Source organism: Salminus brasiliensis, chromosome 22 (assembly GCF_030463535.1).
Source record: "Salminus brasiliensis chromosome 22, fSalBra1.hap2, whole genome shotgun sequence".
NCBI classification, from domain to species: domain Eukaryota; kingdom Metazoa; phylum Chordata; class Actinopteri; order Characiformes; family Bryconidae; genus Salminus; species Salminus brasiliensis.
In genome coordinates this window covers 12670237-12682495 of record NC_132899.1, presented here as the reverse complement: position 1 = coordinate 12682495, position 12259 = coordinate 12670237, and the positions used below count along the sequence as shown (strand labels likewise).

Sequence of the window (12259 nt, the reverse complement as noted above, 5' to 3'; positions counted from 1 at the left end):
ATCCAAGTATGTGTGTCTCAGTCGATCCACCGCACAGATCCCACCCTTGACCAACAGGCTGGCCAGACTGTGATATGAAGTGTACTTAGGTAACATTAGCGTTATTAGAGATTACATGATTTATGTTTAAAATAAATAAGTATATGTAAAATTAAATAAATACATATACTAAAACCTCTCCCCTCATCTTGAACTACCAACTACCCAAACCACACATACCCTGACTCAAACCAGCAACCTCCTGATTACAATGACAGCGCCTTAGTCCACTGGACCACTCAGGACCCTTGGGTTTATGTTAAATGTACACAGCAGTAAATGATGCATTTACCCTGAGCAAAACATGCAGATCACTGCTGTTTATATTTACCACAAACCCAAGGGCCCCCAGGTGGTCCAGCAGACTGAAGTGCGGCCACCATGACCAGACGATTGCTAGTTCAAAATTATCTTACAATCGGATTGGGTAATAGGCATCCCAAAATGGAGAATATTCTGCAGGTCATTTATTGCATTTTAATAAATTGTGTCCAATATAAATAAATGGTATCCATTATCACAGGACAAATTGCAAAAGGCACTGATGTTGAGTGCGGCCAAATGTTCAGTAAAAACACTGTTTATTGAGAACACACACTAACAGAACATTATAGATAACACACACACGACACATCTGGACAAAAAGGGATCTTAATCTGGAAGAGAATGTTTTTAAAGCATCTTTAATTCAGTGTAAAATGTTTTTGTTTTCCAAAATCAACAGATACATTTTTCACAGCCATGCGGAAACAGTTTGCAATGCTTGTAAACAAATCAACATTCTCAACCAACAAGAGCTCCCCCATACACACACACACACACACACACACACACACACACACACAAATTTGAATTATATACATTATACACTATCAAACCCTATATCACGGCACAAATGATCATAGGAAACAGAGGAAAGAACATTTACAGACTCTATCAAAAAGTTACAAACCCAAAACCCTCACCTCTATGTACCATGAGGGTTCAATGTTAGTTCAGTTTTATTATTACAAATCATTCAGCTACTTGTATCCAAAATACAAATTTGTAATTTTAATATATTTCACTTTTATATTCAGTTTCCTCCTTAAAATGACTGACTTGATTTCCTCTCATAGATCAAATGAATGAGTTATCAAATATATAGCACCATGATGTAATTACTAAGGACAGGGGAAATATCACAAAAAACCCGTGTTAGTATTCAAGGCCAGAGCAGCACTGGCCTCCATCGGATTCTCACACTGCGGCATGCACTGATGATTATCGACCTACTATATATTTTTAATCCCTTAATTTGTTTTTGTTTTTTGATTTTTTTTTTAATATTGAAAAAAGAGGATAAGGCATCAAATTCACTGACAAAAAAGATTTTGCTTTAAAGGTGAAATTGTGCGTTAGGGTGTGTTAAGATTCATTTGAGGGTAGCAGCAAAAATCTCATGCCTCGAAACAGTCATGTCTTTTTATAAGCAAATGATTAGGTGATTTTGGTCGTAAGAAAAATAATACCAAAGTGAACTGACATCATAACCAGTGTTGACTTTAATCCTGATGCTATGATTCCGAGGAATAGCCTATTTAGAAAACGAAGGCTGGTTTAGAAGACCAGATCAATTGTGAACAGTCTAATGGAAAGAAAGGAAATATTTTCAAAAGCACTTAACCAAAAATATTCAATATGACAACATTGTAGCAGAGAATGTTATTGCCTCAACAGCGGTCATATGTGGCTATAGAAAGTTTTAAACAAAAAATAAGAAAAAAAAATTGGTTGGAATTTTCAAAACTGTGCATGTGGAAATCAACGGCCAATAAAGAATATATTCCATTCTAAAGGATGAACCTACAATTTAAACTCCACTTTGAAGACGAGGAAATGAGAGTGGAAACGGGTCCATATCAGAATATAGAAATGTTACTCAAAGTCGGTCACAAGGAAGGTACTCAGTACTGTACAGTTTGGGGTTTTTCAGTATCCACACAATTCAAGGCCTTCATCAACTGAATCAGGTGTAATGGAGCAGGAAAAACAGCAAACCCTGCAGTGCTGAACCTTTAGGACTAGGCCTGAGCAACAGTAATTAATAAACTCTGATTAGCTTCTGAGTTCTGCATTATTCATGAGGTACTGTAAATGAATAGCAAATATAGAAAAAAAAATTCACATTAATCGTCAATATGAAGAAAACTTGATTCAATAATATAACAAGCAAAAAGACTCCAAATAAAATAAAAAAAAGCCAATGAAATGCAAGATTTCCTGAGAATTCACCAACAGCCTTACTGGTACTAGATAGAGATTATAGTTATATTACGATAAATCACTATGCAAACAATATTGGTTGTTTTCTATACGACAATTAGGTTGTATACAATAAACATATTCAATAACAGGGAACGCTCAAGTCTAGCTTCTATAAAATTGTCACAGTTTTGCAATATATTGTAAGAACATCTGATTTAGGTCTATAGAATGTAAGTATATACTTTCGTGTGTGTTTGTGTCTTTTTGTTTTTTAAGAATAAGACATCATAAAACATAGAATTACTGTATTATTGCATATCTTTTCTTCCCATTTTAAGGACTCTGTCAATAACATGCTATGTTACAAATATAAATGTTTGGTAACTTGTAAAGTGTAATATATGGTTTGCCCAAGTGCATGTGAAGTCATAAACTCTTGTTTTGCATATGGTGAATTATAGTCCTTCCAATGGTATGTGAAAACTACCTATTGCAATAAGGTATAGTTAAAGAACCAACAAAACCGACTTGATTACACATGAACCCTTAACCTAAGTATTTTTAAAACTCACTTTAAGAGGTAGTACAAAAACCTTTATTCTGAAATGAATGTTATGATTAAAATACATCGGCCTGATGACTGCTCTCAGGATAGGCTTAATCGCTCATTGGTTCGGAACACAAGCAGAGAGGCTGGTAAACTGGCATCGTAATGATCAGAGATTAACTCAAATCTCACATTATACAAATACAGCATGATCAGGAGTCGTTCAAAGTTCCTCTGCTGTGCTACTATATCAGACATAATGGCAAGATAGTGTTTTTGTTGGTAATAATGACATTTAAGTTTACGTTTTATTCTGTGGCTCATGAAATACTTTGACCAGTTATATAAAAATGGCTCCAAGAGATTAACAGATATTCAGCATTGGCTTCATATCAAATAAATGATCTTGCATATCAGAATGTTGACTAGAGCAAATATTCCCTCTCAATTTTGTATTTTCAGCCACTATACATGGTGTACATTTGCTTGCCACTTAATACAATAAAGCTGTAACTTCAACGTTTTCACAGGCTGATTTACATTTAATTTTTACATCCCTGTAGTGCAAAATGTGACAGTGTTTTCCATTAGGCTATACCTCTTCTTACCAGGAAAGTTTATGACCCAGATGTAATATTAACCCTCACTCCACTATTCTACTATCCAGTTAATATATCATAGATAGATGGATATACTTTATCACTATAGATCATTATAGATTTTTACTGCTCTTACAGAATGCACACCCATCCAAATAAAAGGGATTTTGAAAAGGAAAAAAAAAATTCAGCGCATGAGACCATCGGTCTTGAAAAATGTTACTCAAAATGTTGCAAGGAGAAAAAAACAAAAACAAAAAAACTTCAAGTACAATGAACACTGAGGAAAAGTCCATCTGGCAAATTGATCAAAGTCAGGAAATCAAGAATATCCTCATTCCAAAGAAAATCCCTATTATATCTCGCAAAACTGTTACTGAATTGTCTCTTCGTCAGCTTTTCTTACCTGAACAGAAAAAAAAGACCTGGTGTGGAAGAGGAAAAAAAAGTGACCCTGTTCGCCCAGGTCTTGTGTGCATCGCTCTGAATGGGCTCTTCCAGTGCTGTTGGCAGTGAGGTAAGGCTCCATCAGGGCCAGGGCTCACGGCTCTTGTTTGATGTAATAACTGCCAGAGCCGTTGCTCTCTTGGTCCGAGATGCCCTGCGAGAAGGTGAACTCATCCACCTCTGGAGTCTCCTCCTTTAGCTGCAGCGAGGCCTCTGAAAGAGACCAAAGGAGAAAATGCAGTTCATTATATTTATACACAGATGTGCAGCACAGGAAACAAGGTCTTGTTAATCCAGCATATGTAGAAGAGCAATCATAACAGCAAAGAGGGGGAAAAAAACGCCAAAGTAAGGCAGTAGATACACATTTACAATAGATGAATGTGACGTTTCATTAATTACTAAAAACAATTATGAACCTAATGGCAAATGCTAGAGAGAGCATGCATGTAACACTAATAGAATAATACACTAATAGACAATACAAAACTTATTTTTCATGGCAATTTTCCAAAACAACAGAAGCTCTTTATATCTGTATACATTTCTGTACATCCACACTAGTGCCCACCAAACATCAAATCCTAGATCTCAAAAGTCCAAATTTTGTGTCCTCAACTGACCATGACAAACTGGGACCCGGCCACCTTGCCACAAACCTTTTAAGACAGATCTTGTGAAAAGTCCTTTTTGAACAACATGTGCTTCCCACGTTATATCAACAACCAGCGAAGCATACAACCCTGCCTTTGTTCACGCTGGCAAGTCTCATAAAACGTAAAGAACACCGCAGCACCCTGGCCCTGAGAGATTAAGAATGAATTTACCTGAGTTGAGAGAGCAATCACGCCCCACACCTGAGGTGAGAGGTCGCCTGGACCCAGACGGATGGGACAGGTAATGGGGTGGAGTCTGCTCTTCATCGTCTGAGAAACTGCTCCTCCTCAGAGACCCACCAAACCCGACCGGCCTCCTCCCCACTGGAATCTTCCTCTCTAAACACCAAGCCAGACCGAGGTTACCCAAGTTAACTGCAGCACCCAAACTACAGAGTTGCACTTCCCAGAAGCACCCTGCACACCACCTTCCTTCCTTCCTTTAAGGAAGGACTTCACTGCTGCACCAAATGATCATGCGCTACCTCTCAAATCCATGCCAGAGTCAGTCACCCGTGAATGGACCGCCACCCTGCTAATTATCATTTTAATCATGACCCCACCGATTCGTGACACCTCTGTAATTAGCGTTCAACACACAACCAAATCAGACCCAAAGCAGTCCAGACCAAAAGAACACCCTAAAGTAGTTCACAGCCCTGTCAGGCTGTGAAAAAAAAAGAATAGACAGAAAAGTGTGCGGGAAAATAAGGTGCCTTACTTTTCTTTTGTCCTTTGTACTGCGGAGCTTTCTTTTTCTGCTTTGTCACATTAGGAGGTGTTTCTCTTGTTGCTGAAGAGGGAAATTGTAAAAATGAAATTAATAATTCATGAATAAACAGTGTGAATCACAACATCTTTTATAAATACTGCTCCCTTATCATTTACAATGTATCACCCATGACCACATCAGGACTGCAAAAACAAACACTTTTGAATATGTATCCTAAAGTTAAAAAACAAAAAATATCTAACACTACTGCCAAGTAGACTGCATGCTCCAGTCATTCGTCCATTAAATTGTATCTTTGATATTGGAAATGCTCAACAGCGGTTACATTAATGCTGACTTGGTTGTGTATGCATATAACAAGGGTCACCGTCTGCAAAGCTGAATCTACTTGATTAGGCAGTTAGACTCAATCTTTGAAAACAACTCAAATTTGCTCCTGCTTGGTTTGAATGATACCTGCAAGCACACTGGCCCTCATAGAGAAGACTGATGTCACCTGGTATATAATATATAAGGACTGGGTGAGCATAACAGAGATTCTCAATGATTGTTCAATAAATACATAACACATACATATTATGTAATAGTGTAGATCATGCTGGATACTGGAAAAATATTTGTAGGTTAAAATGCCCATTTAATGTGTACTTGTAATTTAAACAAGCAATTTGATATTAAATTAAACATAAAATCACTCAAGTTTATGTAAACACTACAGGGCTGTTCTGGAACATACACTTACTTTGTGCAGCAGGTGGCTGTAGCTGGTAGCCAGTGAGCTGACACCAGCCCACTGGGTAAAGGTCTGGAGACTCACAGTCCACCCACTGGTCATATTCATCTTCCCATCCATCAAAGTGGATGCGGAGGAGTCTGTGAATGATCCTGGTCACAGTGGCTACACACACCAAGCGTGGCTCCATTAGGTCAACTGCCTCCAGCTTCATCCCTTCACGAAAGCCATGATTTGGGACCTCCTGAGAAACATACAGGTAACTAGTCAAAAGACATGACCCAAAAAGGGAATAATTGTGTTTTGACAACCAGCTTTAGGAGCTGTTGTCAACAACAAAGTTGTCAAACTCGAGCACCTTATCTGAAACCATCCAAAGCTGATTAAGAACAAAAAATAAATAAACGAACAAATGTTAAGATATTTAATATTAGGTGATTACACACCTATTTACCATATTCTTTATGGTAACTTACTTTGTTAAAGAGCTTCACAGGTGCTGCTATTGAACCTGTTTCTCTGAGATAGTCAAACCATTTGAATGGCAGTTTGCTGTACCCTGTGGATCAGGTTAAGATTCACAATGATCAGTCAATAATTTGTAGCAGAGAAGTGTGAATATTGATAAATAAATTATGCAAATTACCTCTTGGGGGTGTGAGCTCAATGCTGTTGATTTCACAAAAGCCTGCAGGAAAGATGGAGGGAGAAGTGGAGTGATAACAGAACCAATCGGATCCATCTGCTGCCTCCGAGCCATCGATCCCAATCATGAGGTAACCGTCTGCCAACACCTAAGCGAGGGAAAGAGCCAACTCCAAGAATTAATGAGTTTCATTCATTAATTATTTAGGGAAAGTTTCCATTTTTTCCATTTTCCCATCATTTATGTGTACATTAATTCATAATGAACTTGAATTACCTTTCTTACAGTAGCAACACATATAGCTGAAAGATTGAGAGGGTCTATTGCCTCCAGCTTCATGCCATCTTTAAACCAGTCCCCACTCTGGTCCACATCTTTCACCTGTGAATTGTAAGAAGAGAGAGAAAAAACAAAACAAAAAAAAACATTTGTTAGTGACCCCCCCATAAAACTAGAGCTTAATATTTACGAATAACATACAAATGTCCATATTACCTTCTGAAACAACTGGAAGGGAGCATCCATCAGGCCATCAATTTTCTTTGAGACATCTACAGAAAAAGGTATAAAATTGAAATGCATAAAAAGAATTTTTGACAGTTATTAGACTTCCAATATATCTAAAGATTAACTGTTGTAAATGACAGACAGAGCTAAACTTGCTTTATCAAAAACATTGGAACAGTTAGGTTAGTGACACAGAACACTGACCAGATCTTTTGAAGCGGTGTCCAATACTCCTCGACCAGCCAATGGAATGGATGAGTGGACTGTACATGTGACACCAGAAGTCATCTGTACCATCCTGGCTCTCCTCGTAGACCAGTCGCAAACGGCCGCCAATCACCTGCTCCACCAGAGCCACACGCGTCCGGCACAAATGAGTCTTATCCACCACCTCCACTCGCATTAGCTTCTTAAATGGGTACTGCATGCCCTCCTGCACCTGTTATTTAAATAGTAAGAAAGTATTTTAACAGAGTTAGTGGTTTCTCTTCTTCTTTAAACTAACAAATAAACAAAAAAAACTTTCCAGCTTCTATGCTATGAGACCCCTCAAGCTCAAACATAATCTTGCCTAATCTTTGGGTCCATCCGACATTTCTGTTACATTGAAAGGCCATGGAGCTTGCTTACCCTTGTAGCAAAATCAGGTGGGAGAGTTTTGGCCCCTGTGAGTCGCTTCACAAGAAATGCTTTCCAGTTAGAGCACTTATGTTGGATTGCTACAAAGTAAAAAAAGAAATGCATTACATCCATGCCAGCCAATTCAATTTAGCCTTTAAATGAAATACACCCACAGAGCTCTACTGATTGCTTACATTTGGGAGGTACCAGGGGTTTTCCATTTGAGGCACACCATCCAACAGGATGGATTTCTGGTACACACATATTACACCAGAAGTCATGGCTCGAGTCATTATCAAATCCCTCATATCGTAGAAGCGCTTTAAAACCTGGGAAGAACATTATGATTATAATTAGCTTCACCTCAGGATACTGCAGCAATTACACACGATTAGGGCAAAATTTAGCTTTACCTGCCAACTTAACAATCCCTGCTATCCAGTAAACTTTGGTAGAGAGGTGTGTGTCAGAATTGAGAACCTCTATCCTTACACCCTCAGTGATGTCACCCCAGAAACAACCCATGGGCACCTGCAGAACAAAAAAAAAGATCAATGATGTGAAATGATGTAAAAGGTACTGGGGAGCAAACAGAGGGCTTGTTGCCTTACACTTCTTTTGGGTCAATACGTACATGCTTAAAACAGCTTACTGGTGCTCCGGTAAGGTTATTGCTACAAATGTATCGGCCCCAGTCAAAGCCCTCAACAGGAACCACTGTGGGAATTAAAAAAAATAAAATAAATGCAGAAACACTTTAATACTTCAACTGCATGATCTACTATACAAAATGCCTCTGAGGCAATAACCTTAATCCAAGTCAATATCTATTCTTATTCCTTTACAATTCCTCTTATAAGCTCTCAAGCATTATATGAGAATATGTTATGTTATATTGACTAATTTATATAATTTCACATATATCTACATGCAAGTCTTACCTGATTTTGATTTTAACTGGCTCTGCTGATTTGCTTGATACTGTGCATAAGCTGCCAACTTTGCCATTAGAGGCTGTTTCTGTAAGACTTTTGCCTTTTTCGTTGGTGGTTTACCCTTGGTGAGACACAGAACAAACATAGTATTAAATGCATGAAAAACACAAGGACTCGCTTAGATGTTAAAATGCTTGTTTTGTAAACAGCAGACATGTAGAGAAATTACCTGAAGTCTTGCCAGTATGCTGGCTTTTTTAGAATTGGAGGAGTAGCTTCTGGAGCAGGACACACTACAGAACCTCTTTGTTTTTGAGTAGAAAGCATCTCGTACTCCAACCATCCCACACATCTCACAAGTTGCTTTAAGAGTAAAAAAGAAGATAAAGAAGATCACTACATGTACATGTATACCCTAGCACAAGTGCACGTCATTCTCCAAAGCAGGGATGTCCTGCCCCTATTAAGGAGAGCCACAGTCCCCTTGTTTATTCAGAACATCAGCAGGGAGACATGGATCAGTAGAGAGAAATGCTCTGAATAATGTTCAGCTTATTCATTAGTTTTGAGGTTTAGTAGGCGTGTTTGAGCAGGGAAATCACCAAACTAAAGCTACAGAAATAGAAAGTGTTTCTGTGCACCTAAAATCAGGAGTTTCTACTTCAAAATGCAGTAAACATGGACATCAAAAATGATACTCGAAAGCCTTTGAATTAGTATTAAACAAACCAACGATTTAAAGGAATTAAATCTTCATAAGATCTGATAAATATACATGCTGTCTCAGGAGGTTACCTATGCCAGTGTGTGCATTTGTGATTAAGTGATTTCTATCCAAAACAATTATTTACTAAAACTTTTTATTTGCTATTTGTAACATCAAAGTTTGGAGTTTGGATCCAGCCAGAGGTACAATAAACCCTGCTCTTCCAGTCCCACCAGTCTGGAATCTGACACCCTGCTTTAAGGCATGAGCTTAGAAGTAGTATTGTAGTAGGTAGTAAATAAACAAACACTCACCCATCCCAGCCTTTCCATCTGGGTAGGTGTACACCTGCCCATTGTTCTTGATGATAGGCAGGCTGGCAGGGATGCTGCGCACTTCATCCTCACTGTCTTCCGAGCTGGAGCTGCTGCTCGACTCCTCGCTGCTCTCATAGCCATCAAACATCCCGAATGAGTCTCTCCTTTTGCGCTCCGGGCGCGAACTGCGCTCCGCCTGCACAAAGACATTGAAAATGGGGTTAGTCCAAAAAGGAAAAGAAACAGAGATAACACCGAACATAGCAAATGGCAACATAAAAAGCCCAAGCAAAACAATATAAAAATAAAATCAACATGAAAACTAAAAACATGAGCATAAAAGAGAATTATTCCCCAATAACCACACAAGCAACCCTGAGTATTGTCTGATACTAATACCATACGTCTTCTCTAAATACTACTAGACTTTAAAATGAGCTGTACATGTTTGAAACACCTAAAAGTCAGCCCTGCAGGAAGACACATACAGCTAACATCACATCACACCTTGCAAGTATAGGCTATTTTGGGACAGATTTGTTACAGGATTTGATTCATTCATTTTTCAAACTCTTCTAATTTTGTTCTTCTGCAGCGCCCTTAGAGTATCAAGTTAGAAACATACTGAGACATAATCCATGCCCTCTATTTAATACTGTTCCCTCAATTTAACAATATGTCCTCTAAACTAAAGTTTCCCCAAATTAACTGCTTATGCAATTCAATAGATCACTGTCAATTTAATGATCTGTTCCCTCAATGTAATGATCTGTTCTCTAAATTCAATAAATCGTTCCCTAAACGTCCCTCAGAACAGAGGAAATAATCCAAATAAAGCAATGGGATGATTAAATGAACATAGCTAGCTATATGTATAACGTAGCTATCTATATATTCACTATGGTGCGATAAACCAGACAACTAGCACCAGCTAACGTTACTAACGTTAAGAAAACTAACATTAGCGACAATTCAACTAAACGAGCGTGAAAACAACTCAGAGTATGGGCAAAGGGTCATCTAACTTCTGGCTACCAACATCAGCACAATCTGAAACATCTAACGTAAGCACAAAACACAGGTCAGTGAAGGGGAATGTAGTGTAAAGCACTGCAGTATTGTGTAGATCAGAACTAACATGGCTTAGCTACAAGCTACCCCCCCCCTTTACAGCACTTCTCTCTAATAAATACAACATGCACTCTGCAGCTGTCTAGTGGTCTAAAAAGAGTTAAAAATATATAAATAAGATTTTCACTCTGAACCTGTAGTCCGCAGTACGGCAAGTCTGTAATTTATCCAACAGGTCAGCAGCGCCTCTGTTTTGCTGTGAACATAGCTGGAGTGGAGCCAGTTAGCTAGCTAGCTAGCTAGCCATGGAGCTAACGCTAGCAGCAGATTAGCGAGCTCTGTAATGGGCCTCGGGTTTCACAAAATACTAAATAAAGAACTGGAGTGAGCTGTAAATAATCTTTACAAACATGACAGAGTGTAAATCAACCCTCGGGGTTGCTTTTTTACTGCTAGAAGACTGCCAAGTTCGTGAGGTAGCTAACATTAGCTTTGCTGGAAACTGACAACCATAACAAAGAGGATTGTATGGAGCGAGCTAACGAGGCTAACTGCTGCTTCACAACCGAAACAAGGAAGCACATATTCTCTGTGTCTCTCTCTCTGCCTCTCTTACCAAATCCCGAGCGTCTTCCATTAGCCCTTCATGTAAGATCGTCACCTTACGCTAGTTGGTTACGTTGTATTCCAATGCCCCAGAATGTAGGGCTTCTGTGTGGGATATTTACGGAAAGCACAAAGAAAATAAAAATAAAATAAAATATATAACTCCAGCTGATTAGCAACAATTGTTATTGAACAAGTGCGCATGCGCTTCCGTGCCTGTTTACTATAGGTGCGGAAGCGATGTCGTCATCATCGGATAACACAAAAATAGGGCGAGTAAGTTAGAGCCGAGAGCAGCCGATCTGAGCAGAGGAGCCTCGACTCGGCTCAACCCTTCAAAACCTCAACCAGCAAATAATTGCCAGAAAACCCCTTTACCCTTTAAAGCCAAGTGCACCATTTTTGATACATATTTAACACCAGTGAAATTCAATTCAATTAAATAAGTATTATTTTTTATAATAATTATCAAACGATGTATAAATAATGACTACAATAATGCATTAAATAAATCATTATTAATAAATTAAGATACATGTTTTCTGCTCCCTAGTGGATTATTTGTGCGCTGCATGCACCAGAAAAATACATACAGATTTTAAAGTTTAAATTACTTTGTAAAGGAATTGTAAAGGAAACTTTAGCCAATTTTTTGTCTTCTATGTGTTTTTTATTTATTTAAAAACCCTGCTATGAACAATAAATTCTGGATGTATAAAATTCTAATAATAATACATGCAACTTTATACTTTTCAAATAATTCTTCAGAAGGATAAATAAATGTTATATATATATTATATATATATATATATATTACAATAATAATAATTCGATTTAATTACCACACTG

At 38.1% G+C, this 12259-nt stretch overlaps 1 protein-coding gene across 2 annotated transcripts; it reads right to left on the bottom strand.

The window, feature by feature from the left end:
* Positions 1–706: 706 nt before the first annotated feature.
* Positions 707–11629, bottom strand: mbtd1 (mbt domain containing 1). 2 transcript variants are annotated; one of them, XM_072667607.1, is made up of 17 exons: positions 11421–11629; positions 9731–9929; positions 8940–9073; positions 8717–8831; positions 8410–8492; positions 8189–8306; positions 7970–8104; positions 7785–7873; positions 7359–7593; positions 7143–7198; positions 6924–7028; positions 6648–6795; positions 6478–6560; positions 6011–6245; positions 5257–5328; positions 4707–4874; positions 707–4092 (listed from the first exon to the last, which is right to left on the bottom strand). In XM_072667607.1, exons 1-17 carry the CDS (start codon positions 11439–11441, stop codon positions 3974–3976), a joined length of 2115 nt encoding a protein of 704 aa, XP_072523708.1. In that variant the 5' UTR covers positions 11442–11629; the 3' UTR covers positions 707–3973. The 2 variants fall into 2 exon arrangements, with proteins under 2 accessions (XP_072523708.1, XP_072523710.1); XM_072667609.1 differs by lacking the exon at positions 4707–4874.
* Positions 11630–12259: the final 630 nt, after the last annotated feature.